We start from the raw sequence: 25,824 nt of genomic DNA, 5'->3' as shown, positions 1-25,824 counted from the left end.
AACGGACAGCAGGGTTCCCCCATACTATGGTGGGATACAACATTCTAGACCAAGAAAAAGAACTAACGTAGGAAATGGATTCACAAAGCATTTAACATTTAACACTATATATTGAGGCTTGACAGATACGATCTGGACACACAGGTTCTTATTGTAATGCCCGTAGCATCCTCAGCAGTGCTGGTGCATGTTGATAAACTGACATCAACGCTCACCGTTCATGGCGAGGTCACGCGCCCTCCTACATTCCCCATGGCTTCCATGGATCTTTACCATAGCTGGGCTGTGCAGACAAGAGGGTCGTGGTAAAGACTAATCCAATATCGTCAGCTGTCCATGTCTGCATTTCTCTGTTATGTAACTTCCTCCAGTATGAGATAAATGTTTAACAATCTCCAGTCAGACAAACTCAGTGGATATAATACAAAAACTAATTTACATTTGTGTATATGTGCTCTCTGTGTGTGTGTTACTAGTGTGTGCTTGAGTGGGACTTGGATGAGTGTGATACCAGTTAATGTTTGAGTAAGTGTTTTTTTTTTTAGTGTGTGAGTAGATTTATGTAGGTTTTCAAAGTATGTCTGAGAGGTTTGGTGTCGTGCAGTTCAGCTGGCTTCACAGGCGTGTGTGTGTCTTGTGTTTCCCTGTTTGCGTTGCTGTAATGTGCAGAGCAGACAGCAGAAAATATGGTCAAAGCTTCATCCAATAGAAATCTGAATATGCCAAGCATGACTGCAGTTTAGAAACGTCCAATGCATGAGGGGATAAAGACTCATGCAACGGCCGTGCAATCTCTCTTGATGAATAGTTGAACCTCTCTAGCTTTGTGCCCCAACCAAGCAGTCCTGCATGGCAGTTGAGACACCTGTGCGCTCACTATGGATAATAAATACAAGTCCTCTCCTGTTGTGCTTTACATATTTGCCCCCCTTTTAATTCATTTACTTTATTTCTGTCACCCTCTAACAATTGGCTGCTGGAAATCACAGGCTTTGGTAAGATTACAAACTTTTAGCTTTTCTGCACAAGCTAAGAACAACAGACTCATTATTTGTCTTTAGTCACATCCATTATTGAAATTTAAATGTCTAGCTTTGAGTTTATTTCTTTATTTAATCTATTTAATCTCTTCCAAGAGTTTTCCCTTCCTTTTACAATATATTATTACACAGTCACAAGCTGTTTAACTACTTAGACATTTTTAAATCTATTAAGATGCTGCATACATTTGTAGAAAGATTTAATGAGTTGGTGAATTTTCCCCTTCATTGTCTCATTTCCTTTCCTTTTCTTCTCTCAGACGCTCACTGCTCGAAAGGCAGGCATCTCGTTCGCTCTGGTGAACAGGTCCACGCTGAATAATGAGGACCTGGTGAGTATTACCATTCCTGCAATGCCTGTTTGGAAAATCATTTCATCGTTTGTTGTGCAGTCTAAGTGAGTAATGAGGGGCGGTGTGGCCGTTGGGCAGTGTTCAGAGGGAAGGGTTGGACTCAGACAGTTTTATAACTGTGCTGTGGTGCATCAATTATACTTCAGGACCAGGTATCACATTGCAGGAACACGTGGCATTAAAATTAAATTGAGTTCATTTTATTCTGATAAAAAAACTTTTGTTTAGTCACAAGCATTGCGTCTCAAGTAAGACGGAAGTACAGAGGCCCAAACAAAAGGAAGAAAGTCTCAGTCAGTGATGAGATACACTTTAGTGTTGACCTCCAAATTTTCCTCTGCATTAATTGATTGCAATTATTCCATCCCAGAGGGAAGAGAGCCTTAAAGTGGGCAAACAGCAGGACAGAAAAGTTTCTCAGCCAGACAAACAAGGAGACAACATCAAACCCATGAATAATAAGGGCCTGTCCTAACCTGCAAGAGGAGTACATTTGAGTATAGGATTGTTTGTGTACTGATTTGTGATTTGTGTCCATATAACTTATCCATTTCACAATTTGACTAGGTCTCTATGGTCTAGCTGTCCAGATGCTCTAAAATACAGTCTTGATTGCTTACTCATGGTCATGGTGCTGATTAAAAGGGATAAAGGGATGAAGAGTGCATCACGCCATTTCTCCCTCATCTGGGAGAAATTACGTGATGCCCTGTGATTAATGTGGAAGTTGATTCAGAAATTGCACCACAACAGAAAGTAAATAATTTAACTTTATGAATAGTCTAATGTTCTTATTTGGAACAAACAAGCACGGGTTTATTGCATGCATATATGAGTGGAGCCGATTTCTGAGTTCTGAGCTCGGCTGCAGCTTGTGTGGTCTTGGTAAGTAGGACGAGCAGCTGTCAGAGTTTTATCTGCTGCATTAAGTCCAGGAGAGTGCTTTCCAGTAAGGATGGTGAGAGCAGTCAGTATGAACATCTGCTGCTGAAAATCGCAGATGAGTTAGGGGAAGAGAGCAGAGAGGAAGAAAAAGTGAAGGGAATGGTGGGAAAGGGAGCGGGTGAGGAGAAGATCAGAACTGAGAATGTTTTGTCATTGTGACCAGATGGACCTGATGTCACTGATCTTCCCTTCTCTTTCTGGAGTAATGTTTAATCCTTCCTCCATCCTCTTCGTCTGTGATCTGTTTGCAGTCTGTTCCATTTTCCTCTCTTTTTTAGTTAAATTAATATTAATCTGATTAAAATTCTGTCATCAGTCATTCCTGATGTATGGAAGAGTCCATCCCCATGCTATGCTCCGTTTGCCTCGTGTTTCCCACGTGTCTGCTTTTCAGAGCATAAAGAACATGATGTGTGGGCCAGCTAATCGCCCCTGTGTCTGTTCAATGTTCTGCGTTGCGTGTGATCTGAGCGCCAGAGCGTTTTAACGTGATGATGATGTGACAGTCAACATAAACTTACCTGCTTAGACAAAGACAATGGAGAAGAAGATGAGAGCCAAGCTCTGACATAGAGTCAAGCTGTATCTGGACACAGGATGTGATGTGTTGTTCCAAGTCAGCTCAGATATCATCAGGCAAATTAGCAGCGGCAAAATATACTAAGGCTCTGTATTGATTTTTAGATGCTTGCTTATTCAAATCATCTCGATTGGTTCTGTGAATCCTGCCAGAGAGTGTTTGGTCATGTATTTTGCAGAAAATCACCACAATACACTGTTATGGATGAAATGGTATAAATGTTCAAGCTAAATATGATAGTTGGAGGAGGATGGCAGTGTCAGTGAAGGGGCAGGCAAGGGCAATAGGTGGTAAATTGGAGAGGAGGGGTGAGAGGAGGAAAGGTTACGTTTTTCTCTCAGGCAGAGGCCGTGACTGCAGCTGTCAATCAGTCCTAAGAGAGCCTAACACATGATGAGACACAGAGATGGAGGGAAAACTAAAGAACAGGGTCAACCTGTGTTAGTAAATTAGATAAATAGTGAAATCCTGGTCATGCAATGATCAAATACTTAGTGTCATTTCTAAAACATTAAATCAGCTTGTAGAATAGAGAATGGGAAGCTATATTCTTACCAGCCATGTCAATTCACAACAAAACTAGAAAAGCCCTCAGAGAGCGCAGACCTCTGCCGAACAGCTCATTCTCTTCGTAATTGCCTTTACACCATCCATCCGCATGGTGGTCTGGATCATCATCAAAATGTTATAAATTGTTCACTGTATCTTTATACACCAACGAAAAGTTAAATTGAATATGGGTTGATGTGTATCCGTAAATGGAGTTTTCAATGTTAAAAAGTTATATTTTTTACTGACCTCATTCTGGATCCGATCTGGATGAAATTCGGTGGAAAGATAGAGGTCCCATCCCTACATGACTGTCATATTCCATAGAAATCGGTCAATAATCAACCAAGATATTGAGGAACAAATTCTGAAGCTCCATTGACTGCAATGTTAATGAAAATTTCAACGTGATCCATAATCAAGGATCTCTTCTGGATCATCACCAAAATGGAATCATCTGTTCCCGGTAACATTCCCAACATTTCCTAAAAATGTCATCAAGATCCGTCTGTAATCGTTTGAGTTATCTTGCTAAAAGTCAGACAAACAAATGAGCAAACCAACGCCGGCGAAAACATAACCTCCTTGGCGGAGGTAATAAAAGATTGTGAGGACTGAGAGATTTCCCACACTCATCTCCTTCAGGCTGTTCAGTATTAAATCATTTGAGGAGCAAGCTTCAAGGTGTAACCCCCGTCTGGCGCACATGTAAATTATGGATAAATCGTTCTTCATCTATTCCCTTTTAACGTTAAAACGTAAATCTCTGTCTCCCTTTGCGTTTCATTAAATCTCCTCCAGGATTGAACAAACCTTCCTGCTGCCTCAACAAATGTTTCACAATGTTAGACAGCCTTGTTAACGTGTCGTCGGGTTTCTTTTAATCACACTTGCAAAAGTTCGCACATTTGGAATTCTCTCTGCTCGTACGTTTGAGTGTGCTTTGTGGCAAAGTCGGAGCTACTCCTCATGTCAACACAAAAGGGGGAGCTGAAAGCAGAGCAGGGGAGGAGAGGGCTGGACCAGAGTGGAGAGGAAGTACCACTTTGAGATTTATTTAATCACCATACATCTCCTCTCTGTCACTTTGTCTCCTCCTTGCACTCTTGCTTTCAATCTGGATAATGCTCACTTTTGAAAACCTTATTTACAATAGCCATTGATTCCACCCTGAAGAATTGGCAAGTCTCAGCTTATTTTCAGTCCTTGCAGATGGCAAGGCTTGCAGCAGTAAAGCATTCAGCTTGAAAAGCTTTCTGTTGCACAGCAATCAGTCCACACAGGTTTCATGCAGACTTGGTCTGGTGGAGTTTTAGACAGTAAACAAGTCAATGGGTACAAAGCCACTGGGTGCTAAGGATGCTGTTAATCTAAGTTTAATGAGATGTAAGGGTGAGCTGACCTCTCCATTAATGGTAAGAGGATTAGAAAATGATTAAAAAAAAGAACCCCATATAATTATCCATTGTTCTAATGTAATCTGTTACAGCCCTTTAATGAAAGAAGCTGAGGAATACGTATGGAAGGTAGCTGTAGGCTCGCCAGCTCATACACATATTTACTGGGGTTTTTGTTTGGCTTAGGGTTTAAAACTAAACCAGATGTTACTATGTTACCAAGCAAACGTGTTCCCCAGGCAGGTAAATGTTTCCCTCTTTTTTAACACCAATTTCAAGATACATTCAAACTTTTTGAAAGCGATTGTTTCGTTTGACTTTTGAGGCTGGTTTTTCAGCAGCATCAGCCATGTTTTCTGTCTTCTCACATTCCCATCACATTTCCACAAGCCTTACTATTCTGTTCTCTATGTTCACTTTCTTTTCAGAAACTGCACGTCTTCAAGAAGACTCTCCAGGCCTTGATTTACCCTATTTCATCAACCACACCTCATAACTTTGAGGTGTGGACAGCGACTGCGCCCACCTACTGTCATGAGTGCGAGGGGCTGCTGTGGGGCATTGCCCGCCAGGGCATGCGCTGCTCAGAGTGTGGTGTTAAATGTCACGATAAGTGCCAGGACCTGCTCAATGCAGATTGTTTACAAAGTAAGGAACATAATTCTCACCATAATGCTTTTCTATGCAGATCACTTATATCATTATTATCTTCAATGGCTTCCATTGGATTGACATTGCATTCAAAGTACGTTGTATTAATTATCATCTCTTACATCTTGTGAGTCTTGACTGATGAGTGCTGTCTAATAATCAAATAATTTATAAAATGCTTAAAATCAGTTCAATCTAAAACCATGGTATGCCGGGTAAGTGAGCGTGATGCTAGCGTGGCACCTGCTTTTATCTTAGGTTTATCTCGAGCTTTTACGTCTTTAGAAATACCAGTACTGAACGGAAGCCCAGGTAAGGTCGCCTGCTTGACATTCCCTCCAACAGCAACGCTGTGCTTGTTGCAGGGCCGTCAACGAGTCACCTTTCACACATGTTTTGCACTGTTAATCCCGGAACATCTCTAAGGAGTGGAACAACAGATGTACGATAAGGTTGGATTTTGAGAGCCACAGAGTCGACATGTTTCCTTCGAGCCATACCCTCTGTGCAGGTTCGGGGGACTTAAGGATGATGCCATATAAGGCCCTGATCAGGAAGCATAGCCTTGCTGGAGACAAACTTCACATATTTGCCGCGGCTGATTACAGCTTCCCAGTTGGGCTCACAGTTCTGATTTTGTGGCTCTCCTCTTCATCTTCACCACTGATGTCGCAAATCTTTTCCTTTCCTACTTTGCGGCTTTGGACTACATGTTGTGTCTCCTAGATCAATTGCCTGGTTTAATGCCTCCATTGCAGTTCACTTTCATCTGTCATTACATGTAAATGCTGTTATGGAAATTTGTGTGTCACTGTTCTTGTCCTTACATTCACTGCTTCAAATCACATGGTGCATTCGCGCTGCACACTCATCACAGCTTCCAATCAGCTGTTTCAATCATGCACAACCCTGTAGTAACAGTAAAGACTAATTGGAAGAATGCAACATGCAGACTATTTAAGTGGATTAGCTACAGTATGGCTATTATAAAAGCCAATACTCTATGGTTCCAGCTGTGATTTGTCTTTATCACGTTTCAATCTGCACTTAAGAACACATTCTGGTTGCATGATACCGATCAGATACAGAAAATGTGTGTCTTTTGCTTTACAAACATATACATACAGATACTAATGCATTGATAAATATGGTCCACCTAGACATAGGAGGCATTCTGACATTGAATAGATCAGCTAATTTGTTTTTTTTAACATCAGGCTATTAAACAAGCAGAAAATTGGGACTGAACATTTTGTTTCAGGGGCAGTGGAGAAGAGCTCCAAGCATGGAGCAGAGGACAAGACCCAGAATATAATCATGGCTATGAAAGAGCGCATGAAGATAAGGGAGAAGAACCGTCCAGAGGTGTTTGAGGTGATCCAAGAGATGTTTCATATCAACAAAGAAGACTTCAACAGCCATTTGAAGATAGCCAAGCAGGCCGTTTTGGACGGGACCTCCAAATGGTCTGCCAAAATCAATATCACAGGTCAGCCTGGCTCCCCTTGTCATATCAGAAAGTTAATTCTTCAAATGAACCAGTAAAATCTTAATTATGAAACTGTCCATCAAAGAGTGTTTTAATTATGATGGTATTTTATTAGCTCCTATTCACAATGTAGTTATCAGTCAATGGAACGGTAATGATTTCCTTCAAACTAGTATCACTAGTTTGAAGGCAATACCTCTCCTCCTCCTCCTACTAATTCTACTACTACTACTACTAATAATAATTATTATAATGGTGGTGATGATGCCTAATCATTATCTTTAAACACATTTCATTATTAAAATGTTCTTCTTTATGCTTTACAAACTGTTTACTGTCATTAATCACGGCAAATTACTTTTTCCTAGTTAACCAAGAGAAATAATTCAGGAAATCCACTTTGTAACCTAACCCCCCCCCCAACTCCAAGCCATCCCTTTGGTAACTGGTGCAGGCCCAGCTCATTTATTGCACACCTTGCATTTCTCACAGTGTCAATGCACCAGTGAAAATTGAAACGTGTGGGAGGGAGACAAAATAGAAAGGTGATTGGATAGGGAGGGGAAGTGTGCGAAAAGGGAAAAGACAACATAAAAAAGACAGAGCAGGGAAAGGGAGTGAGAGAGACATTAAAAACACCCAAGGTTGCTTCAGTTCATATTGCCAGCGTCTTATTGAATGCTCAGTTTTCAAATGTATTTGACACCTTATTATTTATTCACCATTCAATAAATGACTGACTGGAATGGCCTTTTCACCACCCTGTCAGTGACCATGAGTTATTCTGTATTTTGTTAATGTTCTTCGATCTTACATTATTATCAGCTAATTTGAGCAACAACAAAAAAAAAAAAGACTGCTAATGCAGTACTTGCCTTTCGGTATGATAAAGAGCTTTATCATACCGAAAGGCAAGTACTGGATTAAAAAGCTACCACAACAAGTGGCCTGTGAATGCCCACAAGAAATCTGCAGTGGACGGAGGGGCAAATATCTCACCATCAACCTTTTTTGACAGCGACTTCTTTAATATATTCATGTTGCTGTGGTTACAGTTATGATTGTTTACTCGCTGTTTATTTCTGTACATTGAACATTGATTTGAAGTGGCATCCAGGAGTGAAGGTTTACTGCACAAGGATACAAGCAGCACTTTGGTGACCTGTCTAAACGTACTTTGTTGTCTCAGACTTCTGTTTTACCACAGTAGGCGTTTTGCTTTGAACACTCCTGCAGCAAGCAGGCCATGACTCTTCAGACCTCCATATCCTGCAAACCTACCTGTGTCAGCATTGAACTGAGGATATATATGTTCCTTGAATTATTGAGAGAGTCACTTATGCATATTTAATGCCACAGTGTCGTTTTTCCCTTTTATGGCACTGTGAAATACTACTGCCTCTCATTCTCTGCATCTACCTCTGCGTGGAAATAAGATTCTGAATAACAGACCCGTCTTTGAAGTGAAGCCTTAGCTCGTATAGGAATACTCAAATAGGTGGCAGCATCACAGAGATGAGACCTGTTTGTGGCCTAGATGCAAGAATATGTAAATCACACCTATATTGAATATGGTACATGCACGCCAAGATAAATAATAATTTGAGCTCATTGCCTCCAATGCATGCAACAATTTTGCAAATTGGCTGACAGAGGCCACAACATGATTTCATTAAATATTTGTGAATACGATCTGAGAAAGATTTAGATCTAATCTGAAATCAAATCTCATCCATCAATTGTGCTAATGACTTCTAAAGGAATAAAATTACAATGAATAATACATTTATTGATTGATAATCATCATTCATTCCAGCACCAGTAAAATCAAAGCTCTAAATTGCATTTGGTATGCACATGACTTTGTATGTTTCTCCATTCCTGTCTTTCCTGCAGTCATGAGTGCACAGGGCTTACAGGCCAAGGATAAAACGGGCTCCAGCGACCCTTACGTCACCGTCCAGGTGGGGAAGACCAAACGCAGAACGAAAACTATCTTCGGCAACCTCAACCCAATTTGGGATGAAAAGTTCAATTTGTGAGTGTGCTCTTTTAATTCCCCCCCCAGCAACTAGATAATCCCCAAAAAGATTGAGAATCATCTGTCAGTGAATAAATTAAATATATATATATATATATATATATTTTTAATTCTGTCTAACTTAATAGCTTAGGAACTTACTCTCATTTAGGATATGTTGCCCACCAGCTGCAGCACAAAGATTTTGGAAATTCAGACTCTGATAAGAACAGCTTTACAATGACATCCATCAGCACACACAACACAGGTCTTACATCTTTAAAGCCTTCTGTGCTTAACTGCTTTAGAAGTACGTGACTTCTCATTTTTTAAGGACTTCTGCATTGTGCTGACGAGGCTTATGTGTCTTTTTCTTTAGTACAAGCTGTTCTCCTTTGTCAGCTTGGATGTGCAATAACCACTCAATGTACTGGTTACCTCTCAGCCTCTGGCACTGTTCAGCTACAATGATAGTACAAGTAGTCTTACTTTTAAAGCAGTTGGTATTTCATCCCATAGTCCTCTGATGAAATGCAGTACACTTGCAATATCATAAATAATGTGAAGTGATTTTTTTAAAGAGATTACATTGGATGTTTATGCATGTAAATTTGAAGAACCCTGCACAAGGATTGTTTTATGTCAATAGCCTTTACACATATTTGTTAGTGGTTGTTTGGCTTCATCTTGTTTGCATCAGGAGCAAACGAATACCAACTTTCAAATACTTAATACGCTGTCTTATGCCATATATAGTTTTTCTCGGTGCATCTGTGAGAACCCCCCCCCCCCCCCCACACACGCATCTAATACAGATATATAACTTGAATCAGGCACTGTATTTTTTTTTTTTGAAACCCTATATCTCTCTGGAAGGATAGATCACTAAAATAAAAGACACTGTTAAAGGCTCAATGAGAGTTTAACATGTTTACATAGACTAGACGATGATGCCATTTTTTTGACGAATGCAGAAACAATTTTTCCAAGTTTATCCAGTGGAAACTGTCCATATCTTAAGCACCATTAATCTTAGAAACCATGTTTGGTTTTCTTCAGAAATTACACATTTGAGAAAATTCTCTTTAACTGTTGTATAAATACTTTTCCTTTACAATTACAGGAGTCATGTTTTGCATGATATGCACACTGTATATGTACGTTTGTGTGTGTGTGTGTCTCTGTCGTCAGTTACAAACAAGACTCCACATCTGTTATGAGGCTCCAGTGGTGGCTGTAATAAAACTCCTGTCCTATTAGTCCCAGACTTGTAGATTAATAGAGCGATGCATTACTGTGTGCTTAGCTAAGAGAAAAGTCCAGGACAAGAGCAGCAGCAGCAGCAATCACTGCTTCCCTGGAAAGAGATTACTGTAGTTAAAAATAAATTACGACGTTTTTTTTCTCTCTCTCAAGCTTTTACACCTAAACTGTAATTAGAATAAGAAGTAATCTGTTGGTTTTGATTCCAGAGCCAAACTGCCTGACCCCATCCGGAGATAAAAGGTCTACCCACCTATGTCCTATTTAGCAGAGTCATTATTATAAAATGTCTGTAAGCTGCACCGATGCAAGCATCAACAAAGCTTTCACAGAAATAAAATCATCGCCATGAACCGTACGCAGTCTTCCCTGTGACATATTCAGCTCTTCCCTAGTGGTTCGAGCTTCCATTGGGAAAGACAGAAGTCTAGAGAAGCAGACTAAAGGTCATGCAGTATCTTGAGGTAATTGTTCCTTGCAGGCAGCCACCTCCTCTCCACAAATTGCACTTACTCATACATCCATGAACGTGCACAAAGATACTTGATTTCGGGCAAGAATTGTTCTCTGTATATCGCTTAGAAAATGGTCAGGGAGTGCTTCTGTGTGGCTGAACTTGTGTTTATGCTGCACATTTCACCGTCATTCTGCACAGTACAATACACCGAGCTGATGAGCGGTCTTTCAATATGCTGTTGCTCCTGCTGTTTACTTGCTGTGATTGTTCTGGCCTGGCAAACTCATAATCTCTCAAATTGCAGTGAATGTCACAATGCCACTGACCGCATCAAGGTCCGCGTGTGGGATGAGGACGATGACATCAAATCGCGGGTAAAGCAGCACTTCAAACGCGAATCAGATGATTTCCTGGGCCAGACCATCATCGAGGTTCGGACTCTGAGTGGAGAAATGGACGTTTGGTACAATCTAGGTACATCATGTTAAACTCACAGTGTTCGTACAGAATATTACAGTGGGAGGGGCTATTACAGATAATAATACTGTATAGAGAACACATTTTATGATTGACCACTGCATTTTTGAAGCAGATTTTTTGAGCTTGATTTCATTTTTTTATATAACAGATATCACAGTGACACTGGTAGAAGAAGAAGATGCATTGTTTGAGTGTTTTAGCATACTAATTCTCAACACTTCATTCCACAGGAATCTTTTATTTTGTTGTCAAATATATAATGTATGTAATTATTTAGATCAATTATGATTATGACACATTTTAAAAGACTTACATAACATATAGAGTACATACTAAAGTAACGATCAGTCACACCATTCATTTCTTCCCATGCACATTCTCATTGCACTGGAAAACAGTGCTGATAAATGGATGGTCTGATAGCATGTGAAATCATCATTACTGACCATGCATTTAAAATCCATAAAGATCTGTGGTTCGGTTGCTGCAATTTATTTTTCCACATATCACTGGTTTGTCCGTACTACACGAGGGAGGGCTTTGCGGCAATAGTCACCTTCTGTCCACCATTTCTGCTCTATTCCTTTTTAAATATCCGTAATGAATGTTTAAACAGATACTACATCGGTCAGGGTACCCACTCCTCCAGCTGCTTCACCCTTCAAGCCTCTTCAGCTTCTCTTCAATCCGTGCTTTTTGTGCATACAGCACTAGTCTCTAACTTTGCATGTTATTATTTTTCACTTGATTCTTATGACAATGATGATGAGACTCCCACTCATTTTAGACACTAGAGATTAATTTACATGAGTGCGCAGACAGAGTCAACAGTGGAATCATTCCGACCTGCCACATAGTTGCTTGCCTGCAGTTTTGCCAAGCAGTTTTAAAATCTGTTCCATATGTGGCATAAGGAAAGACATGACCATGGTGGAGAATTATTCTTATTTATTGATATGTGCAATTTTCACCATCCATACTCAGTCCTCATGCACCTGGCATTCTATTTTTTCCCCCCAAAACCATTATAGTTTCTGTGGATTGTGGTTGTCTGCTCAACATGGATCTAACTAAAGGAAGATGTACATTGTAACTGGTAATTTAATAATCAGCTCATTGGAAGTTCTAGAAGAATCCATCTAGTTTACATGTTACAGATAAACGGACCGACAAGTCTGCAGTATCTGGTGCCATCCGAATGAAGATCAGCGTGGAGATGAAAGGGGAAGAGAATGTGGTTCCACCTCACGGCCAATACACGTGTTTACACGAGGTAAACGTCATGACATGATTCAGCAACAGGAAAAATGTGTTTCGTCACGCAATTGCTATAGAAAACATGAACTGTGAACTGGTGGCACTTTCAATGACAATAGTAACAACATAACAAAACAAATAAACGTTTATATTGGGATCAGAAATGACTGCCGCCATGATAAGGCTTTCCTCTTGCTGCCATGTAATGTCATTCTTTATTGCTTGTTTTGACAATGTGCTCCATCACCACAAGTTGTTCCGTTATCTTTGGTGCCACTTGCAGAATCTGTTCCACTACCTGACAGAGGTGAAGAACAGCGGGGTAGTGAAGATCCCGCAGGTGAAAGGGGACGAGGCGTGGAAGGTCTACTTTGACGACGTGTCTCAGGAGATAGTGGATGAGTTTGCCATGCGATATGGAGTGGAGTCCATCTATCAGGCTATGACGTTAGTACCACCCTGATCTATGACCTTTTACTTCACCAATCTGTCAATGTCCCATTCAGCAGCACGGAGAAGACGCGTCGATGAGAGGAGAGTAGGTGGAGACGTGGAGTAGTAAAAGATGTCTCCCCAGCAGCACCAGGGCAACCGAGCCCCTAAGTTAGACTGATAAATGACTATTTGTTGAGCAGTCCCTCTCTCACTGTGTATTTAGCTGTTGTTTTTGTACATCATATGTTAAATACACTGGGATTTTACTGGTATATGTAACATAAATCAAAGCCTATATGTTGGTAAATGAGGCCACATGGGTCCCGCAAATAAAGCAACAGAGAGAAATGTTATAGCTTCTATGGTTTTACTGAGAATTTGGACAAATTTAGCAACACAAAGTACTCATTACTTGTACTGATACGTCAGGGCCTGTTTCAAGGGCCTGTTTCAAGGGCCTGTAGCACAATGAGAAGAATGGATCCTCCAATTAGTCCTTAAAGGTTAGTTTACTTTATACTTGCTTCTGGTTTTCTTTCAGTTTTATTCACCACCAGCCCCCAAGCATGTTTGATCCTTCAACCTCTACTCTTCCATTTATTGCATACCATTGATCATGCTTCAACCTTACATGCTCCAGAGCAGCTCCTTTAATAACCCTTAGTTGTTCTGGAGGGCAAGGGACATCAGTGTGTTTCTGTTGAGTCCTGTAAAGCTTGTCGTAGCACATAAGGAGCAGAAGAAAACAAAACACAAGTGTTCCAGACATATTGTTTTTGGTGCTGCTGGTGAATGTGGTGTTATTTCTCACGGGCAGGGAGGTACTGCAGCATATGAGGGAATGCAGGGTTCTTTAAGTGCAGACGAGTGAAGCAGTAACTGGGTTTTTCAATATCCTCAGGTTGATTTAATTATTCAGTGCTGAACGTTCATTCAGGTTGGCATTTCCTATATCAGGAGTTGCATAAATCACCAAAGCTGTGACGTCTCTTTCTCCTTCATGTGGCTTCCCAACGTTCAACAACCTCTTCATCATGTTACATTTTCTTCATCTCACTCTATCACCACTCCCACCCAACTTTTTTCCACGTAATCCCAACTATTTGAAGCTGTAAAATGTTAATTTGAGAAATGTATCTTTTCAGCTTTTAAAACCAAAGAAGATAAATATTTGGACAAGCAACGGCTTCTTTAAAAAGAAAATTATCAGGCGATCCTGCGCTAAAAGCAGCATGGAAATTAATTTTGATGCCAAAATCTATCTTGCTGCCTGACTCTCTTGGCTCGCCTAACCCAGAGTGCTCCTTGGTAATTTGGAGGCTGAAAGCAGAGTAATTATATAGGCCACCCAATGAGAACATGTTTCTGCTTCTACTTATAAGTGTGTGTTGGTGTGTGTAGGCTAAATAACTCAGCGCCTTCTCTAGCACTTGAGTTTTACAGAGCAATGAATGAGTTTCCTCTAAATTAAAAATATTTCCTATACCGCTGGTCCTCACTTAACCCCCTACCATGCTCATATATGTGCTTCTTTGAATGCCCTTCTTGTTCACGATGTATATATATTTTTTTATTTTTGTGACTTCTTAAAGTTGCTGAAGAGTTTGTTGATGACTCTTTGATGCCAGGCCTCAGATTGCCGCTACTTTATTTTTTATTGTCATCCTTGGCGGGGAAAAAAACATCTTAACGCAGCACAAAATGATTCCAGCACAGATCCTTCTGCTGTGTTAATTCCTTTTTGTAGGCACTTCTCCTGTTTGTCTGCCAAATACATGTGTCCCGGAGTGCCAGCAGTGATGAGCAATCTGCTCGCTAATATCAATGCCTACTTCGCCCACACCACCACGACCACCACGACCACAGCCTCGGCTTCTGACCGATTTGCTGCATCTAACTTTGGGGTAAGTTCCTCACTGTTATTACAGATGAGACAACAACATATAGTAAATACATAGGCTTTAAATGACATCACTGCTTTTTTTAATGGCCGTGGTCTTGAAATCAACAAAATCTCAGCGTCCTTTCAAATTGAGAGCTCGATCAACTCATGTCATCAACTCAGGCACAAAATAAAAGTGTGTGTAGGACATCACCACCAACCACTGTCATGGAAAGGAGAGAAAGATGAATCCGTACCACACAGTGCTGGAAATTGTTAAACTGAACTAAAGCATTCTCACCCTGACAGAGAGAAAAATTTGTCAAATTACTGGACCAGCTGCACAACTCCCTGAGGATAGACCTCTCGAAGTATCGGGTACGTATGAAGCTGTTGCTTGTGTTGTGGTTCTTGAAGCCATTTTTACTTTACTTACTGTTCGAAACAAATCATTCAACATCAACGTCACATTTCCTCAGGACTTGTATCCCTGTTTTACACACAGCAGCAACACATGCCTCTGCTTTGAGAACCCCTCTTGTGATTTATTGGACTCATCCTGCAGTCTGTGTGATTTGATAAACCCGATTAAATACATAATTTGTTTTCTCTGTCTTTCCGCAGCGAGACATTCTTACTTTGATGCTAATGCCAAATGTGTATCTATTGCCCTCCTACTGCTAGTATGGACTGTATCCTCTTCTTCATAAGATTCATCTGTTGCGGTTTCTGCATCTGTGTTTGATGTAATCTGCTGTCTGTCACCATTTGATGCATCAGTAGGATTCATGTCGTCTGAGTCATTTTCCGTGTTTTCCATGATATGTTGTTTTGCTGTCTGTGCATAATAGTGTGTCAAACAAAAACAAACATAAAATATAGTAATTACAAAACAATAATGCTGAAAAAAAAAGGAAATTCTGCACACAATACTAAATTGACCCTCCAAAAGCGAAAATAAATTGAGAGAAAAATCTAAATCATTGGTTTCAAACTACCGGTACTTAATCTGATCAACACTCATCCACGCATTTGCAATCTGATGCATGTATTTAATACAAACATTCACGGCGCGATTAGCATGCCCACAGCTGCACACAATCCAGCTTCTTTCCCACATCTTCCCAAATGTGCAAGCATTTACACTGCTGTTCACCACAGGGATGCACCTGGGCAGCTGCACACAAACACATATCTTCACACTACTCCCTTAACTGCTGACAGGAAACAATGAACTGTAACAGAAAAATGGTCCTCTCACCTTAAATGGGACACAAAACGCAACGCCTCATTGAGTGGGTGACTTCTTTCATTTTTTTTTTTTTTTACTCACTGTGAGAACCCACATGTGATTTCAAATACAAATGCTGATAATAGCAAATCCAGCCTGGCTGCCTACAGTTAGCAGATAACAACATATAAGAGAAATGCACGAGGGAAACAGAATAAAGTAGAAAATAGGGAGGGAGAGAAAGAGAGGGATGACTTGTGGAAAAAAGACAGATGGAAGAAATGATCAGATAGTGGATTACAGGAAATTACTTGGACAAAATGACAGTTGAAGAGAAAGAGATGAATTTGGAAGAAACAAGTAAAAGGGGGCCTGGTCATTGGGGTGTGGAAAAAATGAGAGACGATAAAGAGAGGGACGAGCGAAGGATTGACTAACTGTCTTTTGAGGACACATTCACTGAGAGTAGTCACAGAGTCACAATGGCTTCACCTGCCAGCACTGGTCTGCAAACCATTTCTTCAGATACACACACACACACACACACACACTTCCTATACGCTCTCTCTTTGTCCATGGCTCACTTTTTCCAGCTGTCCCACAGAGCCAACCTGACACTTTCTGGCAGTAATAAAATTCAGATCTGGTTATGCCACTCACTGCATGGATTTCCCTGACATTCTGAGAGTGATTGCTTTTGCTGCATATATTTCTTTTCCATTAGGCTTTATTCTAGCAGCCCTGATACACGGTAACACTGCGTACATGCAAACTGTCCCAGCAGGGATTTCACTGTTTCTCTGGGGTTCATCTAAAATCTGAGCTTATTAGCGCTTTGCCACAATGGATGTGGACAGTTGGCTGTTTGTTCAGCAAGCTCCCCTGGGAGTTATGTGCTATTCTCTTAAAATGGCACTCTGTGCAGTTTACAGCGGGTTTAAGGAGAAAAGATTCTGTGCACTGCGCACAGCTGGCTTGATTCTATGCACTGCAGTAGTTTCTGCTCCCACCTGCAGAACTAAAGAAGGAAGAGAGTAAATTAATTGTGGCTCTGTAAAGCAGGACCAGTTTACATATTTATATGTTTTCCGTGTCAAACTGTTCATGGAGCAGATAAAGCATCACATTAACAAAGCAATAGATCCTGCATCAAGGATAATATCCATAGCGCTGTGCATCACCAGCACCATGTTGAGACATCACAGTTTTCTATAGACACATATGACCAACCTCTTTTATCCTTTCACAGCAGACAAATATAAATCTCCTGTTTCTGGAGGAAGAAACTGTTAAAGCTGCATCTCATAGAAGATGATCTCCTTCTAGAATAACTGAAAAATTCCTAACCCAACCTTTGAAGTCTGCAACAATATAAGAATCCAAACACAGGAGACAATTTGATGTCACCTTTCAAAGTGCTTTAGATAAATGTCTGAGTCAGATGCAAAGAAACAATGTGAAAGGCACAGATCTCCGCTTTTTTGAATCTCGATGTCTCTTCAGCCAAACATGAAGAGAGCACTGCTCTGTTTGCCAAAATCCCTTTGGGTGTTTTACAATAAAATAAATAAAAAAAAAGCAAACTTTGTGTAGCATTAAACTCTTCTCACTGTTCTTCAAATATTATTTCAGTTTTGGAAAAAGATAAAGACTTATTATAATTTGACTCACTGAGAGCAAATAAAACGTCATCAAGGCTTCTCCATTGCATCACATCTAAAAGTGTCTTTCTCATGAGCAGACAGTTGGTATAATTTTGATTTGCTTGTTATTAAAGAAAATATAATTGAACAAATGACTGTTTTCTTCAGGGTCTTGCTCCAATATGTGGTTGCTTCTTGTGTGGTAGATGCCCCACCCTTCCACCCAGTTTCATGATCATGTAGCTTGTTTTAATTATTCAAAATAATTGATGTTCACAGACGTAAAAAAAAAAAAATGTCTTGAATGATCAGACTAAATAAGAAAGAGCTTGATGTCAACATTAGCTTTGGTGTCTCTCTCATGCCCTCCCTCACTACGTCCATGTATCTTCTCCTGGGTTGACATCTAGCCCTGTTCCCTAGCAGTTTCATCTACAGATATAGTCACTTGACCAGCTCCTTCCTGTTCAATGAAAATGATGGTCTTGTCCTCGTCCATAGGTCCCACATCAGCTAAATGACTAAAACTAACATTCAAAGGCAAACTAGAGCAAAGGTAATAAACGATGAACAAATCAAAGTCACTCACTCCTATATTTCTGCTAAAGCGAAGTGCTGTTGCCGTTCCAGGATAGTGATTTCAGTAAATGTACAGCTGGCAGCATTCAAGGCTGTGGTAGAACCTATTGAATCCACGTTTCTACAGTACTTTCAACAGTACATGCAACAGCTATATGTGAGGGTATAATTGTAAAAGAAATGTCACTGTCAGCAAGCACAGGAAAGGTAGAAATGGGTGGCACTGATGGGCCAAGTGTTATTGACAGATTCTGGTGGTGGTTCAGCAGCTGCAAGAATGTAATTGAAAGATTAATTTTAAATTGATTTGGACTGGCAGAGACAGGATGCTCAGTCTGATTTTAAAATGTTGAGTCTTTGCAATATAACAACGACAAAAAAGTAGTCTAATGGTGCAAACTGAAAAATTGATTTTGTTTCATTTTTCTTTCCACCATCTGAAGCCAAATATGTCTGACTTTTCCATATTAGTGTGAGCTGGGTTCATGTCAGATTTCCGTGCCTGGGGGTTGTTTTGTTTGTGTGTTCAGGAAGCCAAACATCCACCTCTACACTGCTGCTATTTATCACAGCAGCCCTGTAAAGCAGTGAGACGCCAACCATATATGTTGGGTTTGACTTTGATAGCAGTATCCAATCGATCTAGAACAGAAAAAATCCATTGCACATTTTTATCTAATTTATTTGTGTTTTCTTTCAAAGCTGAACTTCTTTAATCATGTATCAATCCAATAATATGTATACCGCTCTCGTCCAAAAGAGGATTGCATATTTCCGTCACATCACGTGAGGATTGCTTCTGCCGACGGCTCGGCCCCTTATTCTTAGGTAGATCATGTGTTGTCAAGATTCAGCTGCATTTCCTAAATCTTGGTTGCATATTTATTGACAAGGTGTAGGAAAGATAGAACGCAAACAACATTTCATTAGAGCACTGAGGGGTTAGAAGAAGTAGGGTAATGTATGGCACTGTGATGCCTATCCTCAGGGCTGTCGAGGCTTTATATGCTCCCCGTCATGGTGCTCTGCCCTGCCTGATGACTTCATGGCCCCAAAACAGAGGTTTTCATCAGCAGAGACCTTCTCTGTCCACTTTATGATTAGACAGACAGTCATTTTGTTATGATTGCTGGGCGTTACTTTGTCATCAATTTATATGTTTTGCCCCTAAGCGGTGTGATGCGGTGGGTGGGTGGGTGTGGCGACATGAACGGGTCCTTTTCATGCGATGTTCTCTCCTCTCACATTTTTTTCTCCTTCCCTTTCTGTCTCAATCTAGGATAATTTCCCAGCAGGAAACCCGGAGCGTCTCCAAGACCTGAAGTCCACCGTTGATCTGCTGACCAGCATCACTTTCTTCAGAATGAAGGTAGCATGTGTGTTTGTGTGTGTGTGTGTGTGCAAGAGAGAGAGAGAGAGAGACCGAGCAAGAGAGTATAATAAATAAATAACAGTTAAAGTTGTCTCTTACACGTCATTTAGGTGAAATCAATTCAAACTCATAATTCCTGAAGACCTTCTACACCGCTGAACGTTCATATCTGAATGATTTACTCAGACTGCAGCCTGATTGGGGGGGAGGGGGGGGGGGGGGGGGGGACGTGACGTGTGTTGACCTGTATACTACAGCAAGGCTCAATGTTTAAAGGGCTTCCAGCTTTGTCTTGTTTCCTCTCCTTCCTCCCCTCTTCCCAAACAGTATGCCAAGTCTTGACGTGTCTCCTGCTTTATGAACAGCTCAACTCCATTCAGGCTCTCGTTCGGTGAGAGTGGAGGGGTGGGGGGGGTGGGGGGGCTGCAATGCCGGAGCACTGAGGCATAGCCAAGATGGCAGCTGTGAACAAAGGAATGAAAACTGTCACTTCATGTTATCAAAGCTTTCACTCTCTGCCATGCCCATGCTGAGCCTTGCTGTGTATGTGCACCGCTGCTCGAGACACCGGTGCTACAGTAATACTTTATAATGTGCGGCTCACACACCTAGAAGTCAGTCTTGCCACATGCCAATTGGGATATACATAATAGATGTAAGAAGGCTGCTCTTCTTTTCACAAGGCCTTAAAAGCCCTCGGTTGAAGGATACTACAGAATGCATTTAAGGCCGAGCTAACTTAACTGTGCATAACATGATGTCACTATAGATTAATTTATGTAGCATAAACTTAGATGATACCTTCTGGAACACCCAATTCTGCAATCACACACTTTGATCATTGATATGTATCTGTATTTGTGCAGGTACAAGAGCTCCAAAGTCCCCCGAGAGCCAGCATGGTGGTGAAGGACTGTGTGAAAGCGTGCCTGGACTCCACATACAAATATATTTTTGATAACTGTCATGAACTATACAACCAACTCCTCGACCAGGTAATTACATTTATGCACAGTTATTTTAAGTAGCAGCAAAACATGTCAATGACAGTTTTGTTTTGTATTAATTAATGTTGTTAATGTTAACAATGAACTGTGTCCATCATACCAATATTGTTACAGAATATATCACTGATGAGGAATTTCATTGGCTTTTAAGAATTGCTCGTGGTTTAACAGAAGAGATTTCAAAACCAGATCACATGGTTTGCTCTGACAAAGGCAGAACATCCACCCTAAACACCTCCCTAAGACGCGCGGTAGCGGTCGGGCCTCAAATCAGATCAAGGTTTCCTCTGAACTTAATCCAGATAATCCAGACTTTTATTAATGTCTTAACACATTAGACTTCCACTGCTAAAGCAGATTCATATTCCACATGCAGTGATCTCTGTATTCTTCACACAGATTTAGTGATGAACACTCTGGGAAATTTGGGGCTTTGACCTTCATGTGCTTTTGAGGTTTTATCATGGAGCCTTGAAGTGCAGACAAATCATGCTAAGTTTCAGTTTGGCTGAATTACAGGCGAGATGTTCTGTTCTATAGCTGTGCATGAGGTCATTTCTGTTCAGATGAAGGACACAGTAGCATTCTGTGCAGGCTTTATGGAATCAGTGTGTGTGCCACAAATGATCTGAATCCACACCTTGCTGTCATTCACTCTGGTTTGTGAGCATAGCAACTTGTTGATAATTAAGTAATTAGACATTCACATTCATGGTCCAATCACTTTACCTCTTCCCCTTCCAAAACATCTTAAACAAGACAAATCGAGACAAAAACTGCTACAAGGGTTTCACATCTGGCGTCTTGTCCTAAAGAATGATTTGTGCTAGTTTGTTGGCACCTGTCTTGGTGCTTATCACTCATGATGAGGCAGTTTCTACCCTAAAAGCCTTACCTGGCAGGGGCTGAAGGACCATCTGGACATATAAATGTGGAAGAGCTCAATAATAATGCAAAATGCAGTTGTAAAACTGCATTTTATTGTCAACCTTGTTATAGAGTGGAATTTGTCTGCCACCTGTTCCTTTACTGTTTCTTCCATTATGGTTGTTGTTGCTATAGCTTCCATGCACATGAAAACCATATCGCAGAGTAAACAAACACTCAAAAAGGATATGTATATATATATATATATATATATAACCCATAATTCCGAACAAGAGGATCTATATTTGCAGCTATACACAGGATCATAATAGAATAATACAATTAGGTTGGTGCATTTATTGTTCTTGTTCTTAGGAAACACATTCTCAGTCAGTATTAGTCATGAACATTAAAGGAGATCAAAAGGATCTGCATTTGTAACTGATGGTCTATAAAATATCATTAATATTAAATAGAACTGGAAAAGCACTTGGAGAGCGCAGACCAGACCAGCTTTGGTCTTTATGTGAGACAATAGCGTGAAAACACAAATTCACTCCAGCATGTCTGGGGATCAATAGATTGTATATCATGACATGACATATACTGCATGTCTTACAAACCTTGCTTCAATGACTCCACCATTCTGCAATTAAGTACCACATAAAAGCAGCCAAGAATGAGGCAGCATTTACCTGATGAAAAGCTCAACCTAAACTCTTTTGAGGTTTTTTTTTTTTTTTGCCATCAAGTGTGCAGGAGAATCATGTGGGACCACAAAAATTACAGGTCAGCTCAGGAAACGCATGTCTACAATGCAATTTAACTTTTTCACAGAACTTTTTATCACTTGGTTCTTATCACTTGTTAGAGCTTCTTATCCCATATCGTAGGCTACTTGCATTGGCCTCACCAATCAGACATCAGACAGCGCTTACTGGATGTTTTACAGTTTACTTTCAAAGGAAAACGGCCTTCAGACGATAACGTATTTCTTGATAACGTTTCAATCCACTCAAAAGTGGAATAATGAGCTTCCTTTCCTTAAACAGCTGTAGGGGTTCGTAAGCAATTATCAAACTATAGAGATAGACACTCTCGCTAATTACAAATCTGTCCACCGCAGTTTCAGAATTGACAGCCTCTCCATCAATGCCTCCTTCACGGTAGAAGAAACAGACATCGGCTTTACTAAAAAAAAATCTCCTTGTGAATACAAATTATGGTGCTTGTAGGTAGCCTTTGACTTAGATGATAGAACACGTTGCTTATCCCAATTTGTCCACTTCTAACTAAGAGCAACTGAGTGCTGTGACACAGGAGCTGAGATAGTGGCTAAACAGTCAGTGAAATACCTCGGCCTAAATGAGGCATCTTGCATAACATACCATCACAGCTCTGATTCTGTAAACTGACCTGGGGGGGAAAGAAGAGAGAGAGAGAGAGATACACACATTGACTTTAAATCCTAACAGTTTCTTAAGTACAGTAACTTACAGCTAGATAAGTTTGAACTGCAAGATGAAGGGTGATTGAAAAGATGCTAAACGGAAGCAGGAAGATGGAACAGGGGGAAAGAACAATGAACCATTATTTCCTTTCAGGAATTTGTGCATGACAAACAGAATCGCCTTGTGACATGCACCTGATCTCTTGAAAGTAAAGTATGTATATTTTAACATGCATAAATTAATTATGAAAATATGAATGCATAAGTAGTCAGATGGTAAGAAGGAATCCGGATTGAAGAGGAGAGTTGGAGAGCATAGCCAGACATGCACAGATATGCCACAAGAATAAACCACTTATTACTGAACATGCAATTCAAATTGATTTGATACATCCCTCGTGACATTATCACACATTTGCCAGCCATTCCCAAACGGTTGCGTTTAACTATATGAACATATATGAAGAAAACCTCTCAGTCAGAAACACTAGAATGCATTTTTCATTGAGGTGACTGATCTGGATGCAGTTGTTTGCTTGTGCTGATTTCTATGACACAGGGATTGTAAGAGCCAAACACTAAACATTAACCAGAAGCTACTCTCCAGAGGAGTGAAAGGCCACTTAATTATTTCTGAGAATGCCCCCCCCACAGCCTGGCGCATTAGCTGCAGTGCAACTGCACTGTGCTCTTGCTTCACTCCAGTCTTCACCTCCTCGTAGAGCAGAGAGTGAAGCCCCTGGGTTTGTTGTTGACTGTAAAAAGACAGCAGTGTTTAACAATGTGTTTGTACTTCCTTAATATGAATGCAGATGAGAAATGGGCCGACACTGAGTCCACATCGTGTTTTAGTGGGATGAATGCTGCATCAACTGTTGCAGAGATGTAATAATTCAGTAAACACACACTTAAAACATTTATATGACTGCATATTGATCAATCATACACACACAGATACACAATGCATGAACAAATCTTTTTTGCATAGATGGCTAACCTCTTGCAGAGATATTAGTCTCGTTATTCATGCTTTCATTCAGTAGAATTTTACTGAATTTTATCCCTCCCTTAATGACCCAGCATAAACTATGAGTTAGTGACCTGGAATAATTGCAGGCCTATTTCTTCACTACTTTGATGTGAACTTCACTGGCGACCACTTGTTAACCTCTCAATATTTCGAACATCATGATTAATTGATCAGGCAAATCTGTCGATAGTGGTACTTGCCTTAATTTATAATCACACTGACCAATCACCCTTCCTTGCCAACCCTAGTAGCTCATACAATAGATGATTTATTCTTTCTGTACTTGCGTGAACACAGGCTAATGCTCATTCAGCACAACGTTTTCATATTGGAATCCAATAAGTTCCTCATGTTTTGCTGCATGTGATCTGTTTTCATGGCCGTGGCACACAGGATGATAGACCTCACTGCAGCAACAAAGCCACATGATTAAACTAGTGCACCCTCGGTTGATGCGATTGAATCTCACAGAATCATCTGTAAACCCTGTATTTTCTTGTTTCTCTGAGATTAAAGTCTGAGCTCCTCATGTCCCAATGTCTGATAGACATGCAGCAGCATTACTTCCCTCATATCACCAGCTATGTTAGTGCCAGTTGATTATTATAGGAATTAATTACATTTTACGGGACTGTGGTTCATTGGCTCATGCAACAGATTAGCTCATGTTGCGTTTCAATTTTCCAAGCTCTCACTACAACATTCTCTCTGCATGCCATGCAAAATTCAATACACTTAAGGTTGTTAAATTATTCAGCTGAAATTATTCACTAAATGATTTGAACATGTTTCATTTTTAAAGCCAATTTCTTTTCATCAAACACTGTTTACTTTTGGCAGAGTGTGCAAATATGAGAAATATGAGGTAATATGTGCATTACCTCATTCTCCCCCGACAACTTCATTATGTCTGATCAAACTGTCCTCTGTCTCAAACCATCCTTTGGTTTTTGTCTCCATAGAGCCGGAAACAGGACATACCTCGAGAAGAGCAGGGTCCGTCAATAAAGAACTTGGATTTCTGGCCCAAACTCATCACTCTCATGGTGTCTGTAATCGATGAGGATCGGACAGCGTATACCCCAGTCATTAACCAGTAAGTCCCTCCATGCCACATTTCCCAGTATTGATTAATTAAATTTAAGGGTATAAATACCCAAACTGAAAACACAATCAACTTGATGTGTTTTCAGCATGAGATGCTGAGTTTTCTGCTAATAACCAAGGAGGTTATGCTTGTTTGTCTGTTAGCAACATAACTCAAAACATTCTGGATGGAGCTTGATGAACTTTTGAGGAAATGTTGGGAATGCTACCAGGAACAGATAATTACATTTTGGTGATGATCCAGAAGAGATCCTGGATCACTTTAAATTGTTTGTTAACATTGCAGTCAATGGAGCTTCAAAATTTGTTCTTCAATATCTCAGATGTTAGATTGTTAGATGTTTATGGAATTTGACACAGACACATAGAGGTCCTCACCCTATCTGACCACCAATCTCACCTGGACTGGATTCAGAATGAGTTCAGGAAAGAATTATTCATCTCACAGAATTAAATAAATAATGGTCAGAAATCTTTCTAAAGAACATCCCATAATATTAAAAAGCATTGTCTTATTGTGGAGAGAGGGTGAGTGCAACGTTGTGTAAGACAGCTGTGAGGCGGCCAGAGAAGCCAGCAGTGGGAAACTGCTTTGTTTGTATGGTGAGCCGAGTCTCGATAGATGAAAAACGAATGCAGTATATATTGTGGATTATATAACAGATGAGATATGTATTTATAGAGAACAGGGGTGGGGGGTGGTGATAGCATTGAAGGAAGTCCAAAATGCATGCATATAT

The 25,824-nt window shown here is 40.4% G+C and overlaps 1 protein-coding gene across 1 annotated transcript in view; it reads left to right on the top strand.

Annotated features, from left to right (window-relative positions):
* Nucleotides 1-25,824, top strand: part of LOC137914705 (protein unc-13 homolog C) — a 64,848-nt gene that overhangs the window by 11,842 nt on the left and 27,182 nt on the right. The window contains exons 5-17 of the mRNA XM_068758203.1: nucleotides 990-995; nucleotides 1,301-1,372; nucleotides 5,293-5,512; nucleotides 6,777-7,004; nucleotides 8,901-9,042; nucleotides 11,049-11,218; nucleotides 12,382-12,497; nucleotides 12,765-12,928; nucleotides 14,664-14,820; nucleotides 15,108-15,176; nucleotides 19,531-19,620; nucleotides 20,490-20,618; nucleotides 24,940-25,073. Of these exons, the coding sequence (XP_068614304.1) occupies nucleotides 990-995; nucleotides 1,301-1,372; nucleotides 5,293-5,512; nucleotides 6,777-7,004; nucleotides 8,901-9,042; nucleotides 11,049-11,218; nucleotides 12,382-12,497; nucleotides 12,765-12,928; nucleotides 14,664-14,820; nucleotides 15,108-15,176; nucleotides 19,531-19,620; nucleotides 20,490-20,618; nucleotides 24,940-25,073 (1,697 nt within the window). The remainder of the gene's footprint in view (nucleotides 1-989; nucleotides 996-1,300; nucleotides 1,373-5,292; nucleotides 5,513-6,776; nucleotides 7,005-8,900; nucleotides 9,043-11,048; nucleotides 11,219-12,381; nucleotides 12,498-12,764; nucleotides 12,929-14,663; nucleotides 14,821-15,107; nucleotides 15,177-19,530; nucleotides 19,621-20,489; nucleotides 20,619-24,939; nucleotides 25,074-25,824) is intronic.

This window comes from Brachionichthys hirsutus, unplaced genomic scaffold (genome assembly GCF_040956055.1).
Source record: "Brachionichthys hirsutus isolate HB-005 unplaced genomic scaffold, CSIRO-AGI_Bhir_v1 contig_190, whole genome shotgun sequence".
NCBI lineage: Eukaryota > Metazoa > Chordata > Actinopteri > Lophiiformes > Brachionichthyidae > Brachionichthys > Brachionichthys hirsutus.
Note: the sequence above shows the minus strand (reverse complement) of the source record. Positions and strands in the feature narration are given on the sequence as shown.